The 26,182-nt window shown below is 52.7% G+C and overlaps 1 protein-coding gene across 2 annotated transcripts in view; it reads right to left on the reverse strand.

The window, feature by feature from the left end:
* Positions 1–1,208: 1,208 nt before the first annotated feature.
* The window catches only part of CNTFR (ciliary neurotrophic factor receptor), a 201,518-nt gene continuing 176,544 nt past the window's right edge, over positions 1,209–26,182 (reverse strand). For both annotated transcript variants that reach the window (XM_050987314.1, XM_050987315.1), the window contains 6 exons: positions 23,885–24,002; positions 22,903–23,069; positions 15,639–15,802; positions 4,952–5,132; positions 3,298–3,442; positions 1,209–2,424 (listed from right to left, as the gene is read on the reverse strand). In XM_050987314.1, the coding sequence (XP_050843271.1) occupies position 2,424; positions 3,298–3,442; positions 4,952–5,132; positions 15,639–15,802; positions 22,903–23,069; positions 23,885–24,002 (776 nt within the window). In that variant the 3' untranslated portion in view covers positions 1,209–2,423. The remainder of the gene's footprint in view (positions 2,425–3,297; positions 3,443–4,951; positions 5,133–15,638; positions 15,803–22,902; positions 23,070–23,884; positions 24,003–26,182) is intronic.

Here is a 26,182-nt window from a genome sequence, read left to right on the forward strand (position 1 = left end):
CTTTTAGCACTGTGAATCCATAATTAGTGCATAATTAATTACCAGATGTTTTTAACACTAATGAAACATTAATAAATGACGGAGGCATGTTGTCTGGTAATGGAACATTAACCAGTGAACCAAGTCAGCGCTGCCGCCAGCATGGCCAAGCCAGAGACAGGTCTGCATCTGACTGAGCTCCTCCCTAAATAAAGCTCCAACATTGTTCAAATCACAGCAAGTGCCTGGTGGGAGTAAGTGACCAGCTTGGTGCTGCCTTCAGGCTTTGCAGAGCCCAGGCTGTGGCTCCTTCACCTCTGTCCTTCCTTCCTTCCACCCACTCACCCATCCATCCACCCCATTCATGTGTGCAACCAGACAGACAGCCAGACAGACAGCCACACACACATCTCCCTGCTGTATAGACTTAGTTTCAGGTGTCAGGGGAGCACCAGAGAGGTAATTTTCTAAAAGGTGGAGCACCAGAGATGGGCACCAGAGAGGTGCACCAGAGAAGTAATTTTCTGCCTCTTAGTTGGGGCACCAGAGAGGTAATTTTGTAGAGTGGAGCTTTTCCCCCTGGGCATTGCTTGATGGCACCCCTGCTCCAGGTGGTGCTCCCAAGCAAGGCACATGGGGAAAGGACAGGCTCCAATAATGCACTTGGCTGCATCCATTGCCCCCACACTGGGTCCCTGAGAGCCCTGCCCTGACAGAAATTTAATTCAGACCATCTGGGCCAGTGACATTTTCCTAACATGAAATTATTAATCAGACATGGGAAGTGCTTTAGTTGTGACTACATGCCACCTCCAGGCTGCAGTGAGGCACAGGCAGGTCTCCATCATTGTGCCTGCTCAAGAGATGTCAGGGCACAGTCAGAGCTTGGGGACACAGGGGACCCTGCAGGGATCGTGAATGGGGAGATGTGGCACTTCCCAACACAGCAGAGGTGTCATATGGAGTGGTGACAACCATCTCCTTTCCCTCACCGGGAGTGTCCAGGCTGGGCACCTTCTCAGGATGTCCTGAAGGCCAGCTTTTGGGTCTCCCACCCCTCTGGGGGGATGGTGCTATTGTCTCAAATGCCAGAGCGGGCTCCAGGGTGTGTGTGTGTCCACTCAATGCTGTTCCCATGTCTTCCCCAACTCAGCCAGCACCACGAACGGAAGAAGGCAGCCAAAACCCCCCTCCCCATATGGAAGGGAAATGACACCCAGAGCCGCCAGTCATCATGAAATGAACATTTAATGAAGACAGTCTCTCCTGGAGTGTGTGTGTGTGTGTATGTGTGTGTGTGTGTGTGTGTGTGTGTGTGTGCGTGTGTTGTCTCCGTGAGCTTAGTTTTATCCCCTCTATTACTTTTTTTTTTGATTATTTTTCTTTTTTTTATATATATACATCTATAAAAAATTCAAATACAGCATGTCAACAGTGGGAATACTAGGACGTATGGTATTAAATACTGCGCTTGGGTCCAGGCAGGGCCAAGAGGAGGTGTCTTTACAAAACAGGACTTTGGGCAGGACGGGGAGGAGAGCAGAGCAGGCATGGGGACAGCTGGGGACAGCCAGGGACAGCGGGGGACAGCGGGGCACAGGTCTGCAGGGCTCCAGCTCTAAAGGCAACTGCAGAGCTATTCTGCTTTTGTTGGAGAATGAGACAAAGACATCAATGGAGGTGATTCCCTGTATCCAACACAGTTAAAACTTTGGGGTTGATGTTGGGTTGGGGTTGGGGGTGGTGAAGGCTCCTGCAGGGTGCTGTGGAGGGGGAGGTGGAGGGACAGCTCTCCCAGGTGCTCGGCAAGGGGCAGGGGGGTTTTATCGGTATTTCACTTCCTTTTTTTTTTATTCCATTGAAACCCCTCCAGCTCCCTGCTCCCCATCGCACTTGGGAAAGCCACCAGTTCCCCCCTCCACCACCCCCTCGGAGGGGACCAAGACGCCCGCCGTCCCGATCTGTGCACCCCTCCAGCTTAGCCACGTGGTCGAGAGCTCACGGGAGCGAGTCCAGTCCTTGGGGGACCCCCTTTTGCCATAAGGGGGTACAACAGCTTGGAGCATCATTCCCCTCACCACCCCCCCGTTTTCATATCCCCTTTTCTCGGTGCGCGGCCGCGGGGGCGGCGGGCACGTCTTTGGCGTGGGGGGGTTTCGCTGTATGAGTGGGACCCTCGGCTCGCTCCCCTTGGCTGAGGAAAGGGGCACGGAGGTGTGTCTCCTCGCTCCGGGCCGGGAGAAGATTTTGCGGCTCCCCAGGGGACGGCAGCAGCTCTGTCCTCCTCCGAAGTGGCGGCGAGAAGCGTGATACGTCCTCAACGTGTGCAAAATCGAAGAGCTAAGAGACTCAACCCGGGAGCGGGGCGGCGGGGCGGGGGCGGTGGCGGCGGTGGGCGGTGGGGAGGCGGCTGCGCTGGGCTGCGGCGGATGGACAGATGGAGATCTGCAAGCGGGGAGCAGGAGGGTCACGGTGTCACTCCAAACTCAGCTCTGCTCAGTCACTGGTGGGACATACCCAGCAGAATTTCCTTTCCCCCCCTTTTTCCGCAGGGGAAATTCACTCAGGTACCCAAACACATAATTTCCACTCCTCCTCCTCCCAGGGCTGGGCCCTGGCCATCCTCCCCTGGCTGCATGCCACCACCCCTCCTGGTGTCACACATGAGATGGCACTGTCAGAGGGGAGCAAAGAACCCTGTGCCCCCAAGGATCCTATCTTTGGGCACCAAAGGATGGCTGGCTTATCCTTAAAAGTGGCACGTGGATCTTCCACAATCTATCCCTGTTCTTGGGCAATATGGGGACAGTGAAAGGGCATTTGGGTGTGACACCCATGAGACAGCAGCCCTGGTCTGTAGAGGAGAGGGGCATTTTGTGGCTCTCCAGGCTGCCAGTTCCATCCTAAATCAAATTAAGGACATTTTTGAGATGCAATCTGAATTTTTTGATCTTGGACAATTTTTCTTTCATCATTAAGCAAAGACCTTAGATTTCTATGTGGTTTCTTTGCCTCCTAAAAATGTCAGCAAAGAAGATGGGAGAGGGCTGCTGAGAACAAGACATCAAAGATGGACCACTTTGCCAGCTTTGCTTGAAAAGCCGTTGTTGAGACCTCCAGCTGAATATCCATCTGGAAAAGCAGTCAGACAAAAACTGCAAGAAAAACCCAAATGACTTGTTCTCAATGCCCTTCACCCACCGTCTGGCCAGACTATCCCCTTCCCAACCACATCAGAGCTCTGAGGGTCCCCATATCCCTGCCCCATCCCAGCACCCACCTCCTGCCTCTCTTGCCTCAGATTTGGGAGATACTCACTAAATAAAGAGGACACTATAGGCAGCCACGACCAGTCCAGCTGTCCAACACACTGCCATGGCCCCGCTGCCCACCACGGCCCCCTTGTCGCAGATCTTGGTTGTGGGTGGTGCCATGAAAGAGGAGGTGCTAGCACTTGTTGTCTCTGCAAAAAAGGAGAGTGGGTGGTGAGGGCAGCTGGGATACCTTGGGATTCATCCCATAGGAGCAGTCCTTCTCTCCTGCTGGTGTGGATTGGACACGACCCCAAATTGCCCTTTTCAGTGCTGTACCACACTAGGGCTGAGGTGGAGGGTTGAGATGATTCAAGCAATGGTGTGATCCATGAGACTTCCCTGTCAGTGACAGTGGAACCTACTGCTTGGAGATGTTTCTGCCATCAGGAAGAGCTGGGCATCCTTGTCATCCCCATCCTGACCAGCTGAGCCACTCTATGCACCAGGTCCGTGGGAATTTTATCTAGGAAGTCACAATGAGCCAGTAGTGCTCAGCTGAGAGCATCCCTCAGCCACAGAGCATGCCACACACAGCAGGCTGCATCTGCTGGGCTGTCTCACAAGGTTTGTCCTGCTTTGTACTGAACCAGATGGATTGTCTATGCCTGCAGGATTGCAGGGAGTGCTTGGATGAGAAGTCAGGCAGGGGCAGCTTTGGCCACATCCAGATGGCCCCAGCATGTCCCTGGCCAGACCGTCTGGGCTGACTGCTGGGGACCACAGAGTCTGTCTCAGCAACTTTCAGAATCCACTGAGGCATCACAGTGGGGCTCAGAGTTGGAGTTTGGGTGTGCCACATCAGCCCTGCCTGGCTGCACCAGGCACACAGGGATGTGTATGTGTGAGGGACACACATGTGCCTGCACAGGGCAGGTGACACTGACAGGGGCATTTGCATTTAGCACAATGCAAAGGGGAATAGAAGTAAAACCATAACGCTGACAGTAGCGCTGCTGCAAAGTGGTCCTGAACTCCTTGTGGGAGTTTATCCACCTGGGAATGGTGGGCAGGGCTGTAAATCCCTGCTGCTGCCTGAATATCCAGATGCTCTACCAGGTGCTGTTTTGAAAAAGGGAGTTTCTCTGCACAGGAGTCAAGGAAACCAGTGCAGGGTCTGCTCCATCCTTTCTGGGAAACGGAGGGCTGATAACACTCATTTGGACACAGTCCCAGCTCCTTCCTAGAAACAGAGACTTGGTGTTAACTTGGTGGCTTCTATTTTGAATTGGCATCCCTTTGAGCCATTGTGAGGGGTGTAGGGTGTGGAGCGGGTAGGACTGGAGAGGGGAGAGAGGGCTGGAGGGACACAGCACTCCAGGGAGCAACAATCATAACAACAACCACAACAATAACAACAACCACAACAATAACAACAACAATACAATGGCCAGCCTCGTTGTCCTGCCCCAAGTATCCTGGTGAGAAGGATGCTGGATCCAGGTGAGCTGAGTCAGCATTCTTCAGGCCATGGTTACACCTCCTGACAGGGCCACAGGAGGGGGCAGAGTGCAGGGTGAAGGGCTGCAGCTCCACAAGTTTTTTGGGGCTATCCTTGGCTATGGGCAAAAGTTGCATGGAGCCAAAGAGGAGATCCCTCAGCCTGTGGTCCTGCATTCCTCCTGAATGAAGCCTGTTTATACTAGGGAGGTGGCTCTTACCTGTGATCTGGGCCTCCGTGGTGAGATGCTTGGGCTCCTCTGTCCAGGGGGTGGCATGAACAGCCACACTCCAGTCACTCCACGTGCCGATGTCGTTGTCTTTGGCTGCCACCTGGATGATGTATTCCTTGCCGGCGTAAGCATCCGTGATGGTGTGCGATGTCCCATCTGACAGCTCGACCTGAGGGCAGCAGGGGGAGAGGAGGGTAGTCAGAGGGGTCCCAAGGAGGTATAAGGCAATCAGTTTATTTAGCTCGGCTAAAAGATGATAACAAGGCTGTTGTAGCACTTTTGGAAATACTGAGGCGTTGTGGGCAGAGGCACAAGCCCAGGACAGGGAGGGAAGTGGAGGGACAAGCTCCAGCTGCAGCTCCACTAAAGGTTTAAAGACCTGGTTCCACTCCCAAACTCACGGCGTCAGAGTAGAGCAGCTTCCTCTAGAGGTCACCAGAAACTAGAAGATGTGTGTGCGGGCTCCTTCGGACATGTCAGGGCAGAGCTGGGAGCTGGATATTGCAGGCAGGGATTGGCTGGGATGTGCAACGCGCTTTCAGGGCACCGCTACCACTGCTGGGAGGAGGCTTCCCCACCAGCAACACCTCCGGCCAGCCTGCTCCCGTGCCTGCTGGCATCCCATTGTTTTGGCTTGCATCCCTCTAGCTGGGCCCTTGGACAAGTATCAAGCTGTGCCCAGACGTCCTTCCTAGAAACCATTCCCTCTGTCCCATTGTCATGCTGTCTGAGTCTTAGAAGACCCTGCTGTCCTTTGTGCTGCAAAGTGCAATGGTTTAACCCCATGTAACCTTCCAAGGGATCTCTGGTCCATTTGGAGCTTGGCTCCAGGACAGAGAGATGCAGGTGCTCAGCAGAAATGCCCCCCGATGGCACCTATCCTGGTGAGCAAACACACGTGGCTGACAGAGGGGAGGGGCTCAGCATCCAGGGGACCAGGGCAGGAGTATCTGGAGAGGCTAAGTGGGATATTGCCCTCCAGCCCATCTCTGAGATGGAGGACCAACATGCTGCCCACTTGAGTACCCCCGTGTGCTGCTGTGCATGGTTTGGGGGCACACGGGGCATCCCCTGCCCAGACACATTCCTAATAAAGGAATGTGTCTGCAGGATGAGGGGTCATGCGGGACTGACACAGTCCAGCTGTGAGCACCAGTGCCCAGCCAGGAGCTCGAGCAGGGCAAGCATCACACCATGGGTGGGGGCAGCTTCATGGTGCTACACGTGAGGGGTCCTCCACATCTCTCCAGCCAGCCAGGAGAAGGTCAGGCACAGAATCACACTGTCCTGGGAAGCACCAACAGCTCAATGACAGGAGGAAGATCCAGACTTTTGCCTCGTCAGGAAGGAAGGAGGGGAGGAAGGGAGGAAGAAAGGAAGGGCTGCACCATTGGGGTGCCCAGGAGGTACCTGGGCCAATGCACCTGTGGGATGAGGCTGCCCTGGCTGTGTGGCTGTACACACACAAGGAATGGTGTGCACACCAGATGGGCAGTGCCTTCACCCCACAGCTTGTAGAACCTTAAAAGCAGGAACACACCCTGAGAAAGAACCAGCCCTTTGCATATGCTGCACAGTCCCTTCTGTGCAGCATATGCAACAGCCCAGCACAGATGCAATCCCTTTGGCATGAAAGCTGCAGCCCCCTGCAGGCTTTTACTTTCACTCTGGGGGGTTCCTAACAGGAGGAGGGGCATTTTTGCTTTCTTGTTCCAAGTGAAAGCCTTTCCTTTCCTATTCCCACTTCCAGCTTTCTGCCCAGAACATCAGAGCCTTTGGGTCCTGCACTCCCAGCTGCTCCTGCCACCCGACCTGGAGCACATCTGGATGCAGGCCTGACTGCTCTCCCCCACAGCCACTGGGAGCCCAGGCACCTCAGTGTGGGTAGGCAGGAGACCCACCAGGTTGTAAATCACCTGGTCTGGTAGGCAGGGCACCTCCCTGCAGTGTAGTGGCACAGTGAGGTTCTCCATGCCACCCAGAGCTGGGGAGCTCTTCGGTGGCACCCACCAGTGGGAATGGCAATGCCAAGGGAACCAGGTTAAATTAATTCCTGATGATAATTAAATGAAATGAAACCTCACAGGGTGAGCTGCCAACACCCAGCTGACCTGACTTGCTCTGTGCTGGGGTATGGCTTGGAATTGGAGAATGAGGACAGGGCTCTGAAAGATGCTGGGCTTGTCCAGACAGTGCATTACTCTGTCCAAGACTTCCAGCATGCTCTGAACCCCTTGGCTCCTCCCTGGGACCTGCACCAAGCAGGCTGCAGGCAGGCCAGCCCTACTAAGTTCCTGATGACCTGCCCAGGCTGCTTTCCCATCAGGAGCATTTTTCCCATCCCAAGATCCCTCCCAGCTTTCCCCTGGGAGCAATTCCTGCCTCTTTCCACCCACAACCAAGCAGCAGCTGAGTGTTTGTAGGTGGGGTGTCACAAGCACAATGGGGTTAAATCTGTGCCTTGCCTGGGCAGGGAGGATGTCCCCCCAGGACCCAGACCTCCCTTGTAGGACCTGGAAGGATGTTGCCCTAAGCTCTGCTTTGCACAGCAGTTAAAGAGAGAAATCATGGATGGTATCATCCATCTCTCCCCACACAAACAACCTCGGGATGCAGAACTTTTGACCTGGGCAGCCACATTTGCTGGATACACCCAGCATTTGTCATGGTGGGGAGAAAGCCACTGGGTGGGTGCCCATGACCCAACACAGAAGTGCCACCACAAATGGGAAAGCACAGGGAGAGACAGCACTGGGGGAAGACACACTGAGGAGGCTGTGGGGGGACGGGTGGACACACAGCATCAAAGGCAGAGGGAGAAATTCCTTAATCCATGTCCTCGCTACACAGAGACAAAAGTTGGAGGAAGGCTGTGCATGGTAATTTTTTTGGCTGGGGTGGGGGTTTGTGTGTCGCTGCCTGCCTTTGTGCACCTGCCAAAAGTCACTCTGACTGGCTGTGAAGTGCTGCCCAGATTAATGAGGGATCAGTAGCCAGTGCAATGCAGAGCTATTAGCATTGAAAAAAAAAAAAAAAAAAAAGAAAGAAAAAAAAAGAAACAAAAAAGACAGAGAGAGAGAGAGAAAGGAGAGAGAAATGAAAAAAACCCCTTGAACTCAAGTAATTCAGATGACAGCTTGCTGAGGACAGCATGGGCTGGGATCCCATTCCCTGCCATGGTCACATACCCCCTCATTCCTGCTTGGAAAGATTACAGAGCTGCTGAGTGCCCACCCACAGTCCCAAGTGCCAGGATGAGCACACGGGCCAGTGCCACATTGATGGGATGGAGACAGACTCTTAGGGAAGGCTGACGGGAGAACTGCCTGCCACTTGGCTTTCCCTCTGTCCATGCTGGTCCCCCCTGCACAGGCTGGAGGCCTGGGGACATCCACAGCAGCCATACACACTCCAACACCCACGCCTGCCCTCCTCCCAATCCCTGCCTGCAGACTGCTGGTCCTGTCTCACAGTGCTCAGCACAGCAGGAGTTAGGGAAGACATTATCCCCTCTGAGCTCCCCTCATCCTGCTCCCATGGCCCCCAGCCCACCCTGCCAGGCTGCCCTGGCAGTAAAAAAGGGCACTGTGCTTTGTTCCCACCCAGGCCCTGCTCCTAGTCCAAGGTGACCAGGTAGCAATTACTGGTGAACAGGGTGATGTGTGGGCAGGTTCTGAAGCCCAGATGGCCCTTGGAAGGGGAGGGGAAGGGAGGCAGGGAAGAAAACCCCACCCTCCTCTGCCCTGACAGGTGGGCTGGGGGCTGGTGTGTGTTGAAAGGAGGTGCAGGGGGAGAAGGGGGGATCAGATGCCTCCTTTTCTGCATCCCACATGAAAATGTGTTTGCTGGCTCCCCTGTGGTGGCAGTGGCTCTGTTTTCCATTCCTTGACAGCTCCTGCTTTCCAGTGCAGCTCCTAGAATGGGAAGGGAGTGCTCCACTGGCAGTGTGGGGATGAGGACTGGCACCCCTCTGTCCCAAGGCAGGGATGCACTGTCTCTGTGTGTGTCACACCTGTCCCAGGTGCTGTATCAAACCCAGATGAGTCTGCCTTCCCCAAAATAAAAGGAGCACCCTCCCTGGATATTGTAAGGTGACTGATGTGCTCACACAGCCTTTGCTACCCTCAGCACTTGTGGGAAGAAACCCCTTCTAAGAGCACAGCCTGGAACTGCCAATCATCTGGCATCCTTGCAGCCTCCTCCTCTGGATGCTACTCGAGTTTACTGGATGATGGGGGAAATTGGAACTGGGATAGGGATGGGACACCCAGTGAGCTCTATTTCACAGCCATTTTTCCTACAGCAAGGGCCAGATCCTGCCACTGGGCTGCAATGAGCTTTGCAGGGACTCAGCTACACAAACAACTGCTGTTTCAGGTGCCTTCAGTCCCTGCAAGTACAGGGGGATCCCAGCAGGACTTCCACCTGTCCTGGGGAACAAGATAAAGGAAAAGCAGGAGTAATCTCCACACAAACTGCCCTGGGAAGTTCAGGAGGGTCACTGCAAATGGCCAGTGCAGCTTGAGAAAAGATGTCGCCTTGTGGAAAAGAAATGTTTTGCTTTTTCCCTTTGAAAGCCATGCCTGGAGAGCAAATTTGAATGACAGTGATCACTAACAAAGGTACCCCCAGATGCCTCCTCCTTCTGCAGAGCTGCAAGAATCAGTCAGTATAACCCCAGACAAAACTTCCTACCTGGACTCTAGGATAACCGAAGGTTGGGAAAAATGAATGACCCCCTCTTATTCTCTGCCAGATGGGTAGTGGAAGAGCCACTTTAGCAGGGTCTGAGCTGTGCTCTCTGCTGTCAGCCCCTCCTGGGAAGGGTGCTGCACAGAGCCCAGAGCCCAGCCCTGCTGTGGGTCTGGGAAGATGAGCTATCACAGAGCTTTTCTGCAGCCTGGGCTGTGCCACACCAGATGCAGCTCAACAGATCCCTTCTGGCTCGAAATAAAGACCATCTTTGGAAGTGGGGGCTGTTACAGGAAAACAAGTTAACAGGAAACTTTCTCCAGATGTGCTGGCCCCCTCCTGCCAAGTGACAACTGTCAGAAGTCACTTTTGCTTGTGGCTCTGGGGAAGATGGGATCAGGGAGGCCGAGGGCACTCAGCAACAGCTCTAACCCAGCCAGCACTGGCACATGCTGCCTGCACATGCCTTCACCATGCTGATGCAGTGGGCTGGGGCTGAAAGTAGCTTGTGCATGGGCATGGCAGAGCACAGATACTTGCCTGGTGTGGTCTGCATGTGGGCAGGAAAAGTTAGGCTTGCCAGCACCTTCCTACCTGCTTGTAGCTGTGTGAGCCTGCAGATGAGGACATGCACAGGTGAGTGCTCTGCTGCACTGTGGGACCTTCACAGCTGCCAGGTGCTCAGTGCTTTTATGTCACCAGCAGTTTCCAAGGGGGCTGAAAGCACCCAGGCAATGCCAGCCAAGGGTCCTGAACCTGGTCTGTCCCAGAAAAGGTGATTTTCTGGGCATTTCCCACCCCCACCCTTCTCTGAGAAAATCTCTGCTCCAGCCCTGCCTGCCCCATGCTGAGCTGTGAGTGACACTATTACAGCCTAAATATTTTGCTCCCACCTATTAATTCTTTGGATTTTCCCCCCTTCTTTTTTAATCACTGACTTTGCAGCCGGGAGGGGAAGGGAGAGAAACGCCGCAATAAAAGCTACCAGGCGTGAAGTTGTAACCCAGCTTGCTCAGGGTGACCTCCCTGCCAAGGCTGCCTTGCAAAGAGGGGGAGAGCAGGCAAAGCAGCAGAGGCACAGGGGGATGCAAATGGGCACAAAGAGGCACTCCTGCTGCAAAGTGACATTGCCACCATGCCGGTGGGGATGCTGCTGGGGCAGGCGGTGGCACTAACTGCCTTCCTACCTAGCTTGCTCCATCCCTCTCCTTGCCCATCACAGACAGGATATATGCATTAGCTCACACTTTCAGGCTATTTCAGGCTGATCCAAGGCAGGAACTTCTAGAGACAGCATGGAAGATTCACCTCTCTGATGAAAAAATGTCTCTTTGCCGTGGGAGACAAGCCTGAGCCCACCCTGGCAGCCACTTCCAATATGGACCAGGGAGGTCAGTCCAGGGGACAATGCCATCCTTGCGCTAACAAGCCCAACATTAAGTATTTGGCAATGCCTACAAACTTTTTAATCCTGTCCCCAAAACCCCATCATTTAACCACATCAGAGCAGGCCCAGATGTCTGCGTGGGGTTTGGTTTTGTTTTTTTTTTTTTGTCCCAGCTCTTAAAATCCTGTGATGGTGGGAGCACTTCTGCTTGCACTTCCAGAGAAGGACTCTTCCAGCCTTTGCAAATGCTCACGAACATGGCCCTAATGCTTCCAACGCAGAAGAGGAAGGAGGGAACTCAACCACATTATTAGCTTTAAATATCTCATGACCTTTTACTGCAAATCTCAAGATCTGAGGTGCAGCCCGCCTCATGGTTCGTTAACATTTCATGTTGTCAGCACGGCCAATGGGTTCAATTAGACTTCAGGACGGCATCTGCAAATTGCTGGCAACCCACAGTAGGAAATCCTCCCTCGGTCTGGCCACCAGCTCTGACTCTGCACAAGAAATACCTTCTTGAGCCCTGCCACATTCCTGGGATGTGCGTCGAGCTGGCAAGTGCTCAGCGCACGTGATCTCCCTCCAAAAGCTGCGAAAAGGGGGGATGCAGCTCCAGAAAATGCCATGGGAAGGGAGCAAATTGGGTGCAAGACCTGCCCATGGTTCCCCAGAGATGCTCAGGATGGTGTCTGGTCACCCGCCTGCGTGTAGGGGAGAGCGTGCAGATGTGCTCGCAGGGAGATCGCATGTGTGAGTGCCGCAATCGCTGCTGTTGCGAGTTAACTGAAGGAGCCTGTAAAGCCAGAAACAGGCTATTAGCAATCCATTAGGAAAGGGTATCCAGTTCCAGCCTAGGTAAGCCATTAGAGGAACATCTGAGAGCATTAGGAGAGCTCGCTTGGGGCCAGGATGGGGCTATAAAACAGAAGAGGAAACCACGCTAATCTGGCTTGAATTACAAACTTAAAAGCGGGAGAAAAATAAAGGATACCCTAAACATTTAATGTTTTATATTTAGGAGACAGAAGGGGAGATTTTGCCAAAAGGAGAGAATAAAAAACCTGTTTAGGCTACAAATATCCATCTCTCTTCTGGCAGCAGAGAAACCTCCAGCCCCTCTTCCAGAAAGGGAGGAGTGTGATTTTAAAGTTGCTTGAGTTTCAGAGTGAGCTCAGTGCTGTTGGGGTGGAGTAGAGTGGATGTGACACAGCTGCATCCCCAGCAGCTACAAAATGCTTGTGCCCAGGTTCAAGGGAGCTGCTGTGAGGTGGTACGATCCAGCACATGCTTCACTGCATGCCCATGTGAAAACTCATCATCATCATCATCCCTCCATAATAATAATTCCCAGAGCACATCACCGTAATTCCCAGAGCAAACTGCAACATGAGAGCCTCTAAGTGGAAAGGTGCTGCTGAGCAGGGGAAAGGGACTGCAAATGGCACGCTGGGGTTCAAACCCAATTTGAAAAGCTCTGGGCAGGTGACAAGGCTGTTCTCCCCACAGCTGGGTCAGCCCCAGCGATTGCCACATGGTGTGGATGCTTGGGCTAGGCATCAAAGGACTTTCTCTGGAGCAGGGGAGACTGCATTTCTGGCCAGCTCACACTGTGGCAATCTCAATAAGATCCACTGCTCCCGCCACGGATGGCTTCATCTTCTGGTGCCAAGCCCTGGCATTATTAAAATCCTGAAAGGAAGAGCCTGGAAGAAAGCAGACGCTGATTGAATCAGGCCCTATGGTATTCGACAGCTCGACATCCATCTGATCCTATTAGTGCTCATTGGGTCCTGCCTGCTGAGGTGCTGTGCATAAATCAGACCCTGCAAAGATAACAGGAGGTGGAGAGGTGAAAGAGGAGCTGCTTCTTCTGCCAAGAAACACCACATGTGAGCAGGGCCTCCATGGATATTCTGTCTCTGGGCAGCCTCAGATGCTCCTTTGTGAGTTTTCTTTTGCAGGGATTCTGGGCTTCCCACAGGGCTGCTAAGTACATGCTTAAAACCCACGGCAGGTGCAGAGGTGGGTTGCCATGAGGAGGCAGGGACAGGGCTCAGCCTGTGGACCCTGGGCAGACAGGGAGATGCCAGAACATGGGGTTACCCAACTCCTCCTGACTGCTGTCAGGGACTTCTCCTCTCCCTGCTGAGCTCCAAGATGCCCCATTGCCAGCGTTCAGGTCGTGTGTGCATAAAAAGCATGGAATTCTCTATGCCAGCTGCCAGTGGGGACAGCAAGAGCCAAGATGGGGGGCAGCTTGTGGCAAGCTGAGACCTGCACCTCCACGAGAATAAAGACACCCCTCTTCAAGCGTGGCACGTGTGACAACATCCTTTCTCAGGGCACTTGTCCATTTGAGCTGAGACCCAACACCAACTCAGCAGGACAAGAGGGACAGATCAGCCAGACTTGGACCTATCAAACCATGTCCTTTCCTTTTCTGTCTTGATCTGGGGGAGCAGGGACACCCTCCAAAATAACAAGAAGTCAAACAAAGAGTGCAGGGAGGCTTGGGCATGCTCCCAGCATGATAACATTGGTGGGGTTAATTTTAGGTACAAGCACCTGCATTTGCAGGGTGCTCAGCTGGGCTAAGCAGGTTGAATGTAGCAGTGGGGTCTGGGGTCAGAGCAGCTCCAGCTGCTGTAGCACAGCCTTTTTCTGGTGTTTGGGAAACGATTGAATTAGGCTTCGCAAATAATTCATCTGATGAATAGTGGCAGTTTTCCTCAAATCATCCACAAATCAGATTTTTCATTAACCAGCCGGCAGGATAGGGAGTCAGAAAACAAGGCTGGCACCTCACTCACTGAATGCTTGCAGTTGCTCACTGAGCAAATTATTCCCCAAACACTCTTCTCCATCAGTCAATGATGAGGAACGTGTCTTTTGCAAGGGGATATTGATTAAAAGCTGTACCCAGGACTGCTGCACCTTCTTGAAATGCTGACCTTCCCAGCCATCTTTGTACCCACCAGAAGAGCTGGTACCTTGAGCTGTCTCTGCACCTCAGGGTATTTTTATATAGATGAAGTTAAGTTTTTACTGCCCAAAAACTGCCTTTCCCAACCAGGATGGCCCTGCCACCAGTGTCACCAACACCTCCATGTGTTTCCTACTGCCTGCCTGAGGCCACTGATGGAGAGGCCACAGCATCCCCTCAGGGCTGTGCCAGAGGGGACTGGCATGGCTTGACTCTGCAATTATGGTACCCCACATTCAGTGATGGAGGGACCAGCCACTCCCAGGGTGTTGAGGTAGGAGGTAGCTCAGTGGCTACCCCACCATTTTTGGGTGCAAACCAGGGTATTTGGCTGGATCAGGCTGTGGCAGGGTAAAGCCATCAGCTTTTTCCACAACAGTGGCACACCTTGGGAAAAAAACAGCATTGTGTTTGGCAATTCCCACAAAATCTTCCTCTTTTTACACAGCATCTACAGTCTGAGCATTCCTTCCCCAGATGAAAAAAAATACCTATAGAAAACTAATACCCAAACTCTACCTGTGCTTTCTAACACCTCTGGATGCTCCACAGATGCTCTCCCACTACTAGGAAAGAAGCAAAGAGGCAAGCAGGAAAGCCCTCTTATTTTCAGAGCCATCAGCAAGCAGGAAAACCCTCTTATTTTCAGAGCCATCAGCAAATACCACAATTTGAAACACAACCTGTGATGCTGCCTCATCAAAAAGCCCAAGAAACAGGAAAAAGTCACCAAGACACCTCTCAGAGCCATAAGCAAAGCCTCAAATCCACTCTTCCAACATCTCTCTCCCCAGGAAGTGCTGGCTGGAAGAAAATCCCACTTGGCTCTTTGATGTAGGTGCCCAGGGACCCAGTGCCGCCTCTTACTGCACTTTTGGTTTTTTTGGCAAAATCCCTTATCAAGCAAAGCACCTAACTGTCTTTCAACTGGCCCATTTTGGGCACAGAAGGGATGCTGGATGAGCTATGCCAGAGCAGCAGCATCTCCTCTCCAGCCACAGAATGCTTTCCTACCCAACTCGAGCAAAAAGCAGCACACAGAGGTTTTTAAAAAAAAAAAAAGAAAGAAAAACGCGTTTGTTATCTTCCTGCAGTAACAAATGAAATCTGTCCTCCAGGCTACCAAGGATTTCACTGACTTTTTTTTTTTAAAGAAACAAGAAATAAAAGTAAGAAATATGATAACATCTCAGCAATTGCTCGGTGACTGTGCTCTGAGTTATGGGGAGCGGTATTTTATCTCCAGTTCAAAATCTAAATGTGGCAGAGGCACATTTAAATGTGGTGACATTTATACTTTAAATGCCTTTTACATCTCGTTGGCAAGTTTTATACAGAACATATGTATGGAAAGTAGATAGGGGCCATGGATGAAAATGAGGAGCAGGGAGAGGCTGCAGAGCCATTTGTAGGCAGAGTGTGAGCTACAAAAAAGGTGGAGAAGAAGAGAAAAGCAATGAGAAAGAGAAGGAGAGGAACAGGGTCCAGGTTGCCTGAGCAGTAAATATATACATATTTTTTGTCCCTGAACACGTTTTTATAATGCAGCTGGTTCCCAGCCACCAGCTCTCCCCTCTCCCTCGCATCCCAGGCAGCGCAGTGTCACTCACGTGTTGCCACTGGTCCAGGATGAGAGGCCGATAGCGCAGGAAGAACTTCAGTGGGAAAGACTCAGGGTCAGGCCACGATGAGGGGTTTTGCCATGACACCTCCAGTCTTCGAGGGTTATTGGGCACAGGTTTGGCCACCACACTCTCCGGAGGGTCTGGCTTTACTGTAAGAGAAGAAAAGAGGGGGATTGTCAAAGCTTTGCATGTGGCATACTTCCTTTATACCCCGTGGCAAAGCTGCCTGGGCTTTGTCCCATGTGCTTTCTAAGAGGAGCAGCCAACATGCATCCTTTCCCCAAACTAATTGAATGCAAATCACTTTTTGTTGTCCAGGTCAGTTGTATGGCTGTCCTGGCTCAAAATGTAACCACTGAGGAGGTGACAGCACTGGAGACACATGGAAACAACTGGGCCAGGGCAGAGAGCGTCCCTCCTACACAGGGCTAATTGGATCAGGATGAGGAGCCCACCAAGCCAAAATCTTGCACTTCCCTCACAACTGCTGATTTCTGTGAGTCTGACAGACATTCAAGCCCACTTGCCTAACAATAATGTGGCAGAGTTTGGCCCCTGGGCTCAGGGCTGGAGTTTTGAGGATTCAAAGCATTTGCACATCGTATTTACTAAAGGGGAAGGATTGCCCTGGTCACCTTCCAATCCAGCTCTCTCTTTCTCACTGTCCTGCTCTGCTTTTGGGATATGGGAATATTTTCTTGCTACCTGCCATGTATTTCAGGTGAATATTAATTGGCTGTGAGCTATGCAATGTGCTTTGATGTTGCAGCTACTTCCAGAGTGCCGGAAGCTCATCACAGACAGGCTGTGATGAATGTCACTGCCTGTTGCAGAGCAGTCCTTGCTCCTTGCCAAGGGTTTGATCAAATCCTGACAGCTCAAACTCCCAATTGCAACAGCAAAGCTAAAAAAATTCATGTACGCCCATGCTTATCCTTTAATCATGGTCAGGAAGGAGCTGGACACATGGAGCTAGGCACACAGCTGTGCCAGAGGTGGATGAGGGCCCTCTGTTCACTCCAAAAATAGCAACTCACATGAGTCTTCCTGTCCTGGGAAGGCACTTAACCTCCTTCCAAGTCCACATGCAAGCAAGTGGATTCCTCCTGACCTGAAAATTTCTGGACTGAACAATGGTCCCCAGGCTCTGACTGCCTTGAGCAGAAGCCTGTCAAGATGTCAGCATCAAACTCCCCTCCCCAGGATGGGGGAGGGATGGTGGGGCTGTGGGCAGCCCCCTTCTGCCTGGCAGAGCTTCTGCCCTGCAGTTAGAGGTCTTCTCCATGCTGATTCCAGGGTCCACCTGCTGTGGATGGGAAGTGATGCCCTCACAGGGGCCTTGCTTACCCTGAGAGAGGAAGGAGGTGGCGGTGAGTGACCTGCTCCCTCATCACCTGAGCCCACCTACAGCCCTGCCCAATGTGTGAAGGGCATCTTTCCCACACTCAGATGGGATCAGGTGCTGATGCGTGGCCAGTCTGGGGCAAGTGCAGTCACACGTGAGCTGCTTGCTGCCAACCCTGCTCCAGAATGATGGTGGCATTGCAGCAACTGTCCCTGCACTGCCACTGCTTGCTCCTCTCAGGAGAAACCAGCCTGTGATGTTTTGAGAACACACTTTCTTGTCAGCAGGTTAGGCAGAGAGGGTGCTGAAGTGAAGGCACAGCCCAGCTACCTTAGTGGGACCTGTTTCCCCTGAGACATGGCCCACCACTACCTCTGTCTCCCCAGCCTCCTCTTGCTCAGCACCCTGGCACACACCCTGCTGTGTGTCCTTTATCACCATCATCTTCACCACCAGCCTGGCTTTCACCACCTTCCCTCTGTGGGTGCCAGCAGGGCTGGACAGCTTTCTCCTTCCCAGAGTCATTTCAGGCTCAGAGGATGCTCACAGAGATGCTGGCAATGGCTGGTCAGCTGGTGAGCCTGACCACAGTGCCCAGTGCCACCTCCCAGCCCCCACAGACTCCTCTCTGTGGCAGGATGGGGTGCAACTTTCTATTTACGGCTTTATCCTCGGCAGCAGGAACACTTCGCTGGGGCTGTGCTGTGCTGAGCTACTCCAGATGGCTCTGCAATTCCTCTGCTCATTCTGAATCCCAGGGCTGGGGCTGGACATCAGCTTCCATCGACAGGGACTTGGAGTCCAAACACATACGGAAAAGTATAAATCCAGCGTTGGCTCAGCAGTATGGGTTTGCAAAACAAAAGTCTGTTTGGCTGAACGAATGCAGATGACTGTGAACTGCAGCTCTGCAGCAAGGAAATGGGAAGGAAAGTGCTGGGCTAGGGATGGATGCAATGGATACTCCCCGGGGCAATGCAGGAGGCCTGGCCCTGGTTTTTAGTATGCCAGCCTGAAGGCATGATTAAATTCAGTTGGGCATGGCAAATGTGCTTGGGCAGCAATGAGAAATACTACTGTGACTGTATAAAGAAGTCAGAAAAAAAAAGTGCCCTGAGGCTGAGGTGGGAGTCACCTGCCCATTTGGCAGGGATGTGACCCCTAGCCTGTCTCCTGTGAGTTGGACACTTGCTGGTGCACAGAGGAAGGCTGCCCTGGCTTCCAGTCCATGTTCCCAGCTGCTGTGAGCCTTCAAACAGCACTGGGGGTTAACAGGAAAAACAAAAGTCCCTGATACCTCCTCATGTGTCCCTCCATCCACAGGATTCCTGCCCAGGCAAGACAGCCCAGCAGGGCCAGTCCCTCCAAAACCACAAAGCCAAAACTGATCCTGCCATGTCCTTCCAAGGCAGCAGGGACACAACAGCTAGGAGAGGGGACCATACCTCTGGCAGCCAGTCCAGAGAGGACAAACCTATGCCTCTTAGGACAGACCTCATCCTGCTGTGCTCATCACGGGAAACACCTGGACTGGTCCCACAGGGGCCAGCTGAGGAGTGAGGGGAGACAGGCTTTGTCCAGCTTTCTGATTTCTATATGACCTTGAAGGAGTCCTTTATACCCCGCAGACAGGGACGAGTGCACCTCCTTCCCCAGCCTTTGTCTGCCTCCATTCAGCCTGCACATGGTGAGGCAAGGGCTGTCTGGCTGTACATCAGCCAGCATAATAGAGCCCTGTCCTCACTGAGGGCCTGCAGGCAGTAACGTAATAAAAGCAGTAATAGTAATAATAATAATGGATGATGGGCATTAGGCTGAGTACTGGTTAAGCGGCTATAAAACCAGATGTAATATTATCCTGCAGAGCTAAGGGAGCATCATCAGACATTCCTGGGAAGGGGACTTGGCCAGGAGGCTACTCACAGCTCTTCCCACTTGGTTTTTGGCTGCTGTGTATATGAGAGGGCTTGAAGAGCAAGAAGAGCATCAGGGAGCAGCTTCTCCTTAAGGCGCTGCACACTTAACTGCAAGTCTTCAGCTATCCATCGCCCCTGGCTGTTGTCAGACATGTCTCAAAATGAATCCAGTGGTTCAGAAAGGCAGCTGAGACCCTGTGGCATGGAGCGGCCCGTCGCCCATCCCGTCTCTCCAACAAGCACTAAAATGGATCCCTTGCGGCCATTAAATATCCCCTGGCATTTTCCATGAGCAGAGGGATATTAAACTCCATGTCTTAGCCAAATGTCAGTCTAGGTAATTTAATTCTGCCTTCCTAAGTAGTATGAATTGAACTGACCTTCTGCTTAGGCAACTGTATACCTGTGTTCAAAGACTCCGAATTTCATACAGACATGGGCATCATGCAGCCTCTCTGAGATGCTCCGCATCTTCACCACCCCAGAGCTGGAGATGGAAGGATCAGATGACCTTCTCAAGGTCACACAAGGCATGGGCAGCACATTTGATGAAGGTATCCACACCTGCAAGGCCCCATCCAAGGCTGCCTTCCTCATTTTAATGCTGTGCATTTCTCATATTTTCCCCCAGGATCGTATGAGGAGAAAGGTGCTGAGGCAAGATGCTGATGCTGCTGCATGGTGGTGCTGTCCTGGCTTTCCTGGGGAATGCAAAAAACAGCTCTAGGGCTGAAACACAACTGAGGAAGGTGTGGTTGTATCCTAGTTGGCCAAAAATGTCCCCATGCTGTTCCAGCCATCATGAAGGAGGTGGCAGCTCCTTACACACCACCTCACTCCTCCCTGGCATCTTCCTCTGCCTCCAGGCCCTCTTCCCTACAGTCCCTTTTCCTCCTCTCTGAGGCTGGAGCCTGATGTCTGTAGGGCTCTGCAGGACCTCCTCACACTCACCTTTATTAATATCAATACTTTTGCAGAAGATGTAATTATGAAAACAATTTGCAGGAGCAAGATGAGGAAGAAGGCAGTCCGGATCTCCTACCAATAGGAGATGGGGGCCAGAGGGCCGGAAAAGCTTTTCCAGTCATCATTGAAAATGACAATGCAGAGTGACCCTTTGCAGCTGGCTGCTAATAACCAGCACGGCATGTCTGCCAGCAAGGCATGGGCTCAGGACAGCAAAAGAAAGTACCAGCCATTTTCCACTCAATTAGAGACCATCTTCCGAGTGGCTGGGGGAGGGATTTTCTTCTGGCGACTTCAGGGATGGAGGAAGGAGTGAAGAAGCAAAACCAAAGGAGGTCGCTCCCTCCCAGGGGTTTTTTGTGCTTGGTGGTCTGACTCAGCAGAGAGTCTTCTCCCAGCTCAGATGGTGCTGGGACAGAGAGCTGCCTGCCCTGCACTGCTGCCTCCTTGGCTTTCGGTTGCTCTGCTTCCAGCAAGGGATGAGATCGGGGCTACGTGTCTGCACTTTAACCTCCAAGCAGAAGGTAAGATGTTTTTCTCTAGGCTAAGGGGAAAACACAAGGCAGGCTCTGACAACCAGAGCCTAAGGATTTCTGGAGAAGCATCACACATGTCCTGGCTGACACTGTCTCTTCATTTTACCAGGATGTGTGCAGATGTTGCAATGTTCCCACTCAGCATTTTCTCAATGAGCCAAAGTGGTGACTTTGCCCTGAGCCGTAGGTTTTCCACCCTCCATCTAGCAAAGGGAAACCCAGAAAACTCTCCCAGATGAGAACTCATCGGGCCAGCTAAGATCACCAGACAACCTACTGGATGCTAGATCCACTCCTCCAGCACTCCCTATGCTGGGACACAATCCTGGATTGCAGCTGCAGAGAGGAAAGCTGGAAGAGGCACTGAAGCTTCAGCGAGGACCGCAAGCAACCTGCGGCAAAACTGCCTAGAAAAACGCAGTAATTCAGTGCACTTGTTTGAACACCAGGATGGCATGAGGAGAACTTCCACTCGGGGTGGGTGGCTGTTGTTCAGCAGCAGCATTTGCTGTAATGATCTGCTAAGCCTGTGACTGCCTGCTTCAGCACTCTGTCACCACCCTGTCTGTGCTGCTGGTGCTTGGCACCCGTACCAAATCCTGAGGAGAATTTCACAGTCATGCAGAATATGGAGATTTTAAGGCCACTGGATACTGAAGTGGTTATGAGAGTGGGCTGGTGCAGGACACGGCCTCTCCTATTAGTATCAGTCCAGCACCCCGTCCCAAATGCCATCCTGGAGCCAGGTGATGCCAGCTGGTGTGACCCCTCAGTGCACTGCTGGGACGTGTCCAGGCATCCTGCACCCTTCCAGGCACTTGTGCAAGAGTCAGCAATAGCACACCCGTGCTAAGGGCTGGCCCGGGGCAGTGCTGGCCTCGCTCACCACTCCTCCGACCTGGGCTGAGTTCAAACTGCTGGGCTGGATCCAGCCCTGTGCTGGTGTTGGGATGCCCGAGGCTTGCAGCTGGGTGTGCTTCCCCAGGGGAACTGCCCTTGTGTGCTGGATAGAGGAGCAGATGTTTGGGAAACTAGGCACGGCATGGGTGGGATACAGATGTTACAAGAGGGTGCCCTGAACTCCTGCAGGAGGGAATGCAAGGAACTTGGAAAATGTTGCTTAATTGCTGTCCTGGGTCATGCAGGCTGGAGGTTACCTTCATTTTTAAGGAGTGTATCTCCCACAAACACAACAATTTCCATTTAAAGGCACCCAAGTGATACTGAAATTCCACCACTTCCCTTCTAAGCTCTCTCCCTTGTTATCGGCATTCCCAATGCACTGATGAACACAAGCTTCAGGTATGGATCATGGCTGCAGACACATAGCAGGACAGTCCCCACTCCAAAGTTATTTCCCTGCTCTGTTCAGAGCAGGTGCCTTGTTTGATATTTTCCAGGATTTGGGGTGCAAAGGGAAAATCTGGTATAGCAGTGGAGCTCCTCTTCCTTCACGCCAGCACTTCCAGTGTCTCCATACTGTGATGTGCAGCACATCAAAGGCAAAGACCAACCACTGGCTGCACTTTAATTATTCACTTATTTGTTTTTCAGGTTCAGTAATTGCCACACGCAACCAGAAAATTGTTTTCCAGCGTATTCCTGAACTCCATTCTCTCCTGTTCTTTGAGGATGTCACAGCACCAGCTGTAATCCAGTTTTTGATGGTGGAAAAAGCTCCCTGCTTTGCTATGTTTGGCACTGGATTGCTCAGTTCATACCCACCCTTTGCAATCAGGGGAGTATTTCAGCCCTGGGTTTGGACATGGCTGGGAAGCATCCCTGTGGCACAGCCCGAGACATGGACACCCCAGCAAACAGGGCCTGCTGCTCCCTGTCCCACACTGCACAGCATTTGCTGTCCTGGTGGGGCAGTGAACAGGTACAAAAAAAGGAATAGAGTTTTTAGGAGAATATTAGGTAAGGGCTGGCGGGACTTGACTATAGGAGAGCTTTATCCTGACTAAGGATGGACACAAGAAAATGGGACATTTTAATTTATCTTCCCATCCTAATTCCCATGACTCTGCTTCCAGCACAAACACCAAACCTCTCCTTTAGGGACACTCTGAGGGGTAAGAATGGCAACACCATTTGGACCTCACAATTTTTACAGCTCTCTGCCCTAATATGTGGCAGCTTTTTCCCCAGCATCCCAAACAGGAAGAACTCAGTAACCATGGGCTGATCTAGACTACTGGGAGTGGGATCACACATGACACCAGGCCACTGATGTGACCAGTGTGGAGGCTGCCTGTGGCCATCCTGCCTGGATCCCCCAGGATGCTCAGGTGCCAGCAAGGCCCTGAGAATGGGAGGGGCACAGGGAGGATACCAGAGTGGCTTAGACCCCATCTCCATCGATAGGAGAATCTCCACCTGGAGAGCCAGTCCCTTCCCTGCCCCATCTTCCCAAGGGATGACAATGCAGAGCAAGCCAACCCCAACCCCGCCCTGGAGAGGCCGGCTGCTGCTGTGGAATTTACCTATGGCGAACTCGTCAAAGGTGAGCGTGGTGAAGTTTTTGCCCAGAGCATTCGTGACTGTCAGAGTCACCTTGTACTTCACTGTCGAGAAGAGCTGGAGGTATCTGATGTGACACCTGTTTTTGGGAACGGCATCCTTCTCACAGACCATGTCTTTTGTGCCGTGTCTGGAAAGCAGAGGTGAGAAGAGCTGTTACCTGTGGATGCACCCAAGCTGTTGGAGGAAGGAGGCAGACTGTGCAGCTCTGCATCCCCACTAAGACAATGGTGCCCATGCACCAGCCCTTGCTGCTGCTTTCCTCCTGCCAGGGAATTGTGTGGGCTCCTGTGTACGAGGTTTTCTTCCAAGCCTACACAGAGGCTTCAGTGAACATCCTCATGCTGGCCCCAAGGAAAGAATGGGACCCTGCTGGGGTTGGGTTTGGGTCTGGCCCTTCCATGGGAGGAACAAGGTTTCCTGATGGTGACACAAATCTCAGAAGATAATACATGGCATTGGCCTGTATAAGGGCTGTGCCAGAACTCTGGCTCAGGATAGGGAATGATGCCATGCCATGGCCATGCCATGGCCAGTTCTAGGTGAGAGACACTGCTGCTGCCCAACAACAACCAGCTTACACCAGTAGAGAGCATGGATGTGCCAAATGTGCCAAAAAACAGTGGGCACAACATCCACTACAGAAAAGTGGTGCAGAGACTATGGGAGTCTTGGGAAGCAGGGAAAGGGGACCTGGGGGATGGGGACTTTCCTGGCCCCTTCTAAGGAAATTGAAAGTTTCTTGGCACAAAGTCCTGGTCCCAAACATCCAGTTTATATGTCCTCAGAAAATCCTTCCCCATGCTAATTTTTGGGACACTGATGCCACATGCTCAGCACAGGTCAGACCCACCGCCCCAAGACTTCATGGCACTCCCTGAGACCTGCTCCAGGCTGTGGGGACTGAAACTCACCCTGTTGCACCCTTTCTTCCCAGACACTTACATGACAGAGATGTTGAAGGTGTTAGGGATGTAGGTAGGAGTGGGCAGGTGCCAGCTGCAGTAGAAACCCTTCGGGTAGTTGTTGGATCGACACATCAGCACTGGCTCCTTCGGGGGGGCTGCCAGGGAAACAGAAAGGGCAATTAACATAATTAACATGTTGAGCTGGGGTTATCACCAAGTTCTGAGCAAAGGGATGACCCACCACTCCCAGCTCCTGCCAGACTGGGAGGGGAGAGTTTGCAAGGGGAGCCTGGCTTGTGTTTATCAGACGCTGGAAGGATCTGGGGGTCTTTATCCCATGTCTTCTGCTGAGGTCCTCCATGACACCTTGCTTTGGGCTGGGCAGTGCAAAGCCCACCTTCTCCTTGGGCAGCTCACTGCTTCTAATGAAGGATGGAGTGACAGGGACCGTTTGCAGGTACCAGGGGAAATTACCTTCAAGGCTGTGACAGAGATGTTGCCAATGAAGAGGAGGTACTGCTCTCTTGACCCCATTAATCTACACTGCTCACAGCTTTCTCTGCCACATCCCTGGGGAGTGATAAACTTATTGAGGGATGATCCTCCAAATGATCATAGGTCACCAAAGGGAGGAAGAAGGACCACTGGTAAGATGAGGAGGAGCAATGCAAAACCAGTGGAGAAAACCCAGCTCTGCAAGAGGACTAACAGTGTTAATGCTTTGGAATGGGGAAGAGCATCCCTGACTCTGCTGCACTGCCTCCAAAGAGTCACAAAGGCAACAGGAGACAGGATGAGAGCACCCAGTGGGAGCAGCCTTCCTCTGGTGTGGAAGGCCTGGGAGGCATCTCCTAAGTTACACCCCATTGGCTCCTTCCCCTGTTGCTATGTCTGAATTTAGGTGCTCCTGAGCCTCTCCCTGCCATTTCCCTGATCGGCCCCTATCTTTGTACTGCCCTGAGACCAGGGTCAGCCCCCAGGCCCCTGGAGAAGGAAAGGGGGACTCTCCATGTGTGTGGGCTGGGACCGGAACATCTCACTGCATGGCTGAAATAAACATCTGTGGATGTTATGCCAAGGTCCTTTTTGCTTCTTTACCTTGGACTTTACTAGTGGCAATTTAGGCTGCCACACTCTAGCCTCGACAGCTGATCCTAGAGGTTAGAGACAGAAGAGGATTTTAAACCCAGTGAAGTGTTCACACTTGTATTGGCTTTCCTGGAAGCATGTGCAGTGAGTGCACTCTGCTTTCTGCAGGAGCATGGCAAGGGCTGCAGGAAAGCTCTGCAAAATGCTGAGGGAAGGTGCATCCGAAGAATGAGATTTGATACCTCTTGGCTGATAAATTTTGCCTTTGTTGGTAAAAACCTTACCTGATCTGACACCAAAGTCAACTCTTCTTGGTACCCAGGCACTTGCACTGATTGTTAAGAACAGCAGCCTGGCACAATGCCTTGCCATAAAATACAGTCTCTGGGCTGGAAGTGCACCAGGATTTCCCTTGGAAAGGCTGTCTGATCCTGTGGCGCTCCCTCTTGCCCTTCCTTCGTTAGCCCTCATCCCCATCCATCCACTGCGAATATCCCAGGACGTGCTCTTCTCTCCCAGCAGGCGGTTTGAAACAAACAGAGCAGAGCCGGCAGCCCCAGAGCCTCTCCAGCCCCACAGCCCGGGCGTCACTGGCACGACACACACAGGGACACAGCTTTCTCGGGAATGAGCTCCAGCTACGACTGGAGTCTGCAGCCTACTACGGTCTACAGCGGGGAAACTGAGGCACAGGCATTGCGCACCCCCGGTGTCCCTGGGGCAGGGCTTGGAGGGCGCAAGCAGCTGATAAGGGAGCCAAGTGCAGCAGAGTCAGGGAGCAAGGAGAGAGGGAGAGGGAACGGAGGGGGCCGGCGGGAGGGAGGGCTGCGCCGCTCCGCTCCGTGTTCCTCCTAATGGCCATTTCAGCCTTCAGCCGACAGACGAAGGCCAGAGCCTAGTTAATGAGCCTCCGGGTTAAATTATTCAAGCAGACCCTCCACATCAAAACAGAATGGCTAATCGCAAAGCCAGAGACAAGGGCCTGATCCCTGCTACAGCCCCATCCTCTTCCTCCTCCTCGCAGGGTCCTTAACCCCTTCCCTGCCTGCCCTTGGCGTGGCGGGGTAAGGGCAGCATTGCTGTGTGCGGGGTGCAATGGGGGTCGGGAGGTGTCCCGGAGGGGCTGAAGGGGTGCAGGGGGGGGTGGGGACAGCCTCTGGGTGCCGGGTGACCGCGTGGTGGCACTGTGGGCTAACAGCGCCTGCCCGGCACCCGGCAAATCGGGATGGGGCTGGCACTGTTGCTC

This window comes from Serinus canaria, chromosome Z (assembly GCF_022539315.1).
Source record: "Serinus canaria isolate serCan28SL12 chromosome Z, serCan2020, whole genome shotgun sequence".
NCBI lineage: Eukaryota > Metazoa > Chordata > Aves > Passeriformes > Fringillidae > Serinus > Serinus canaria.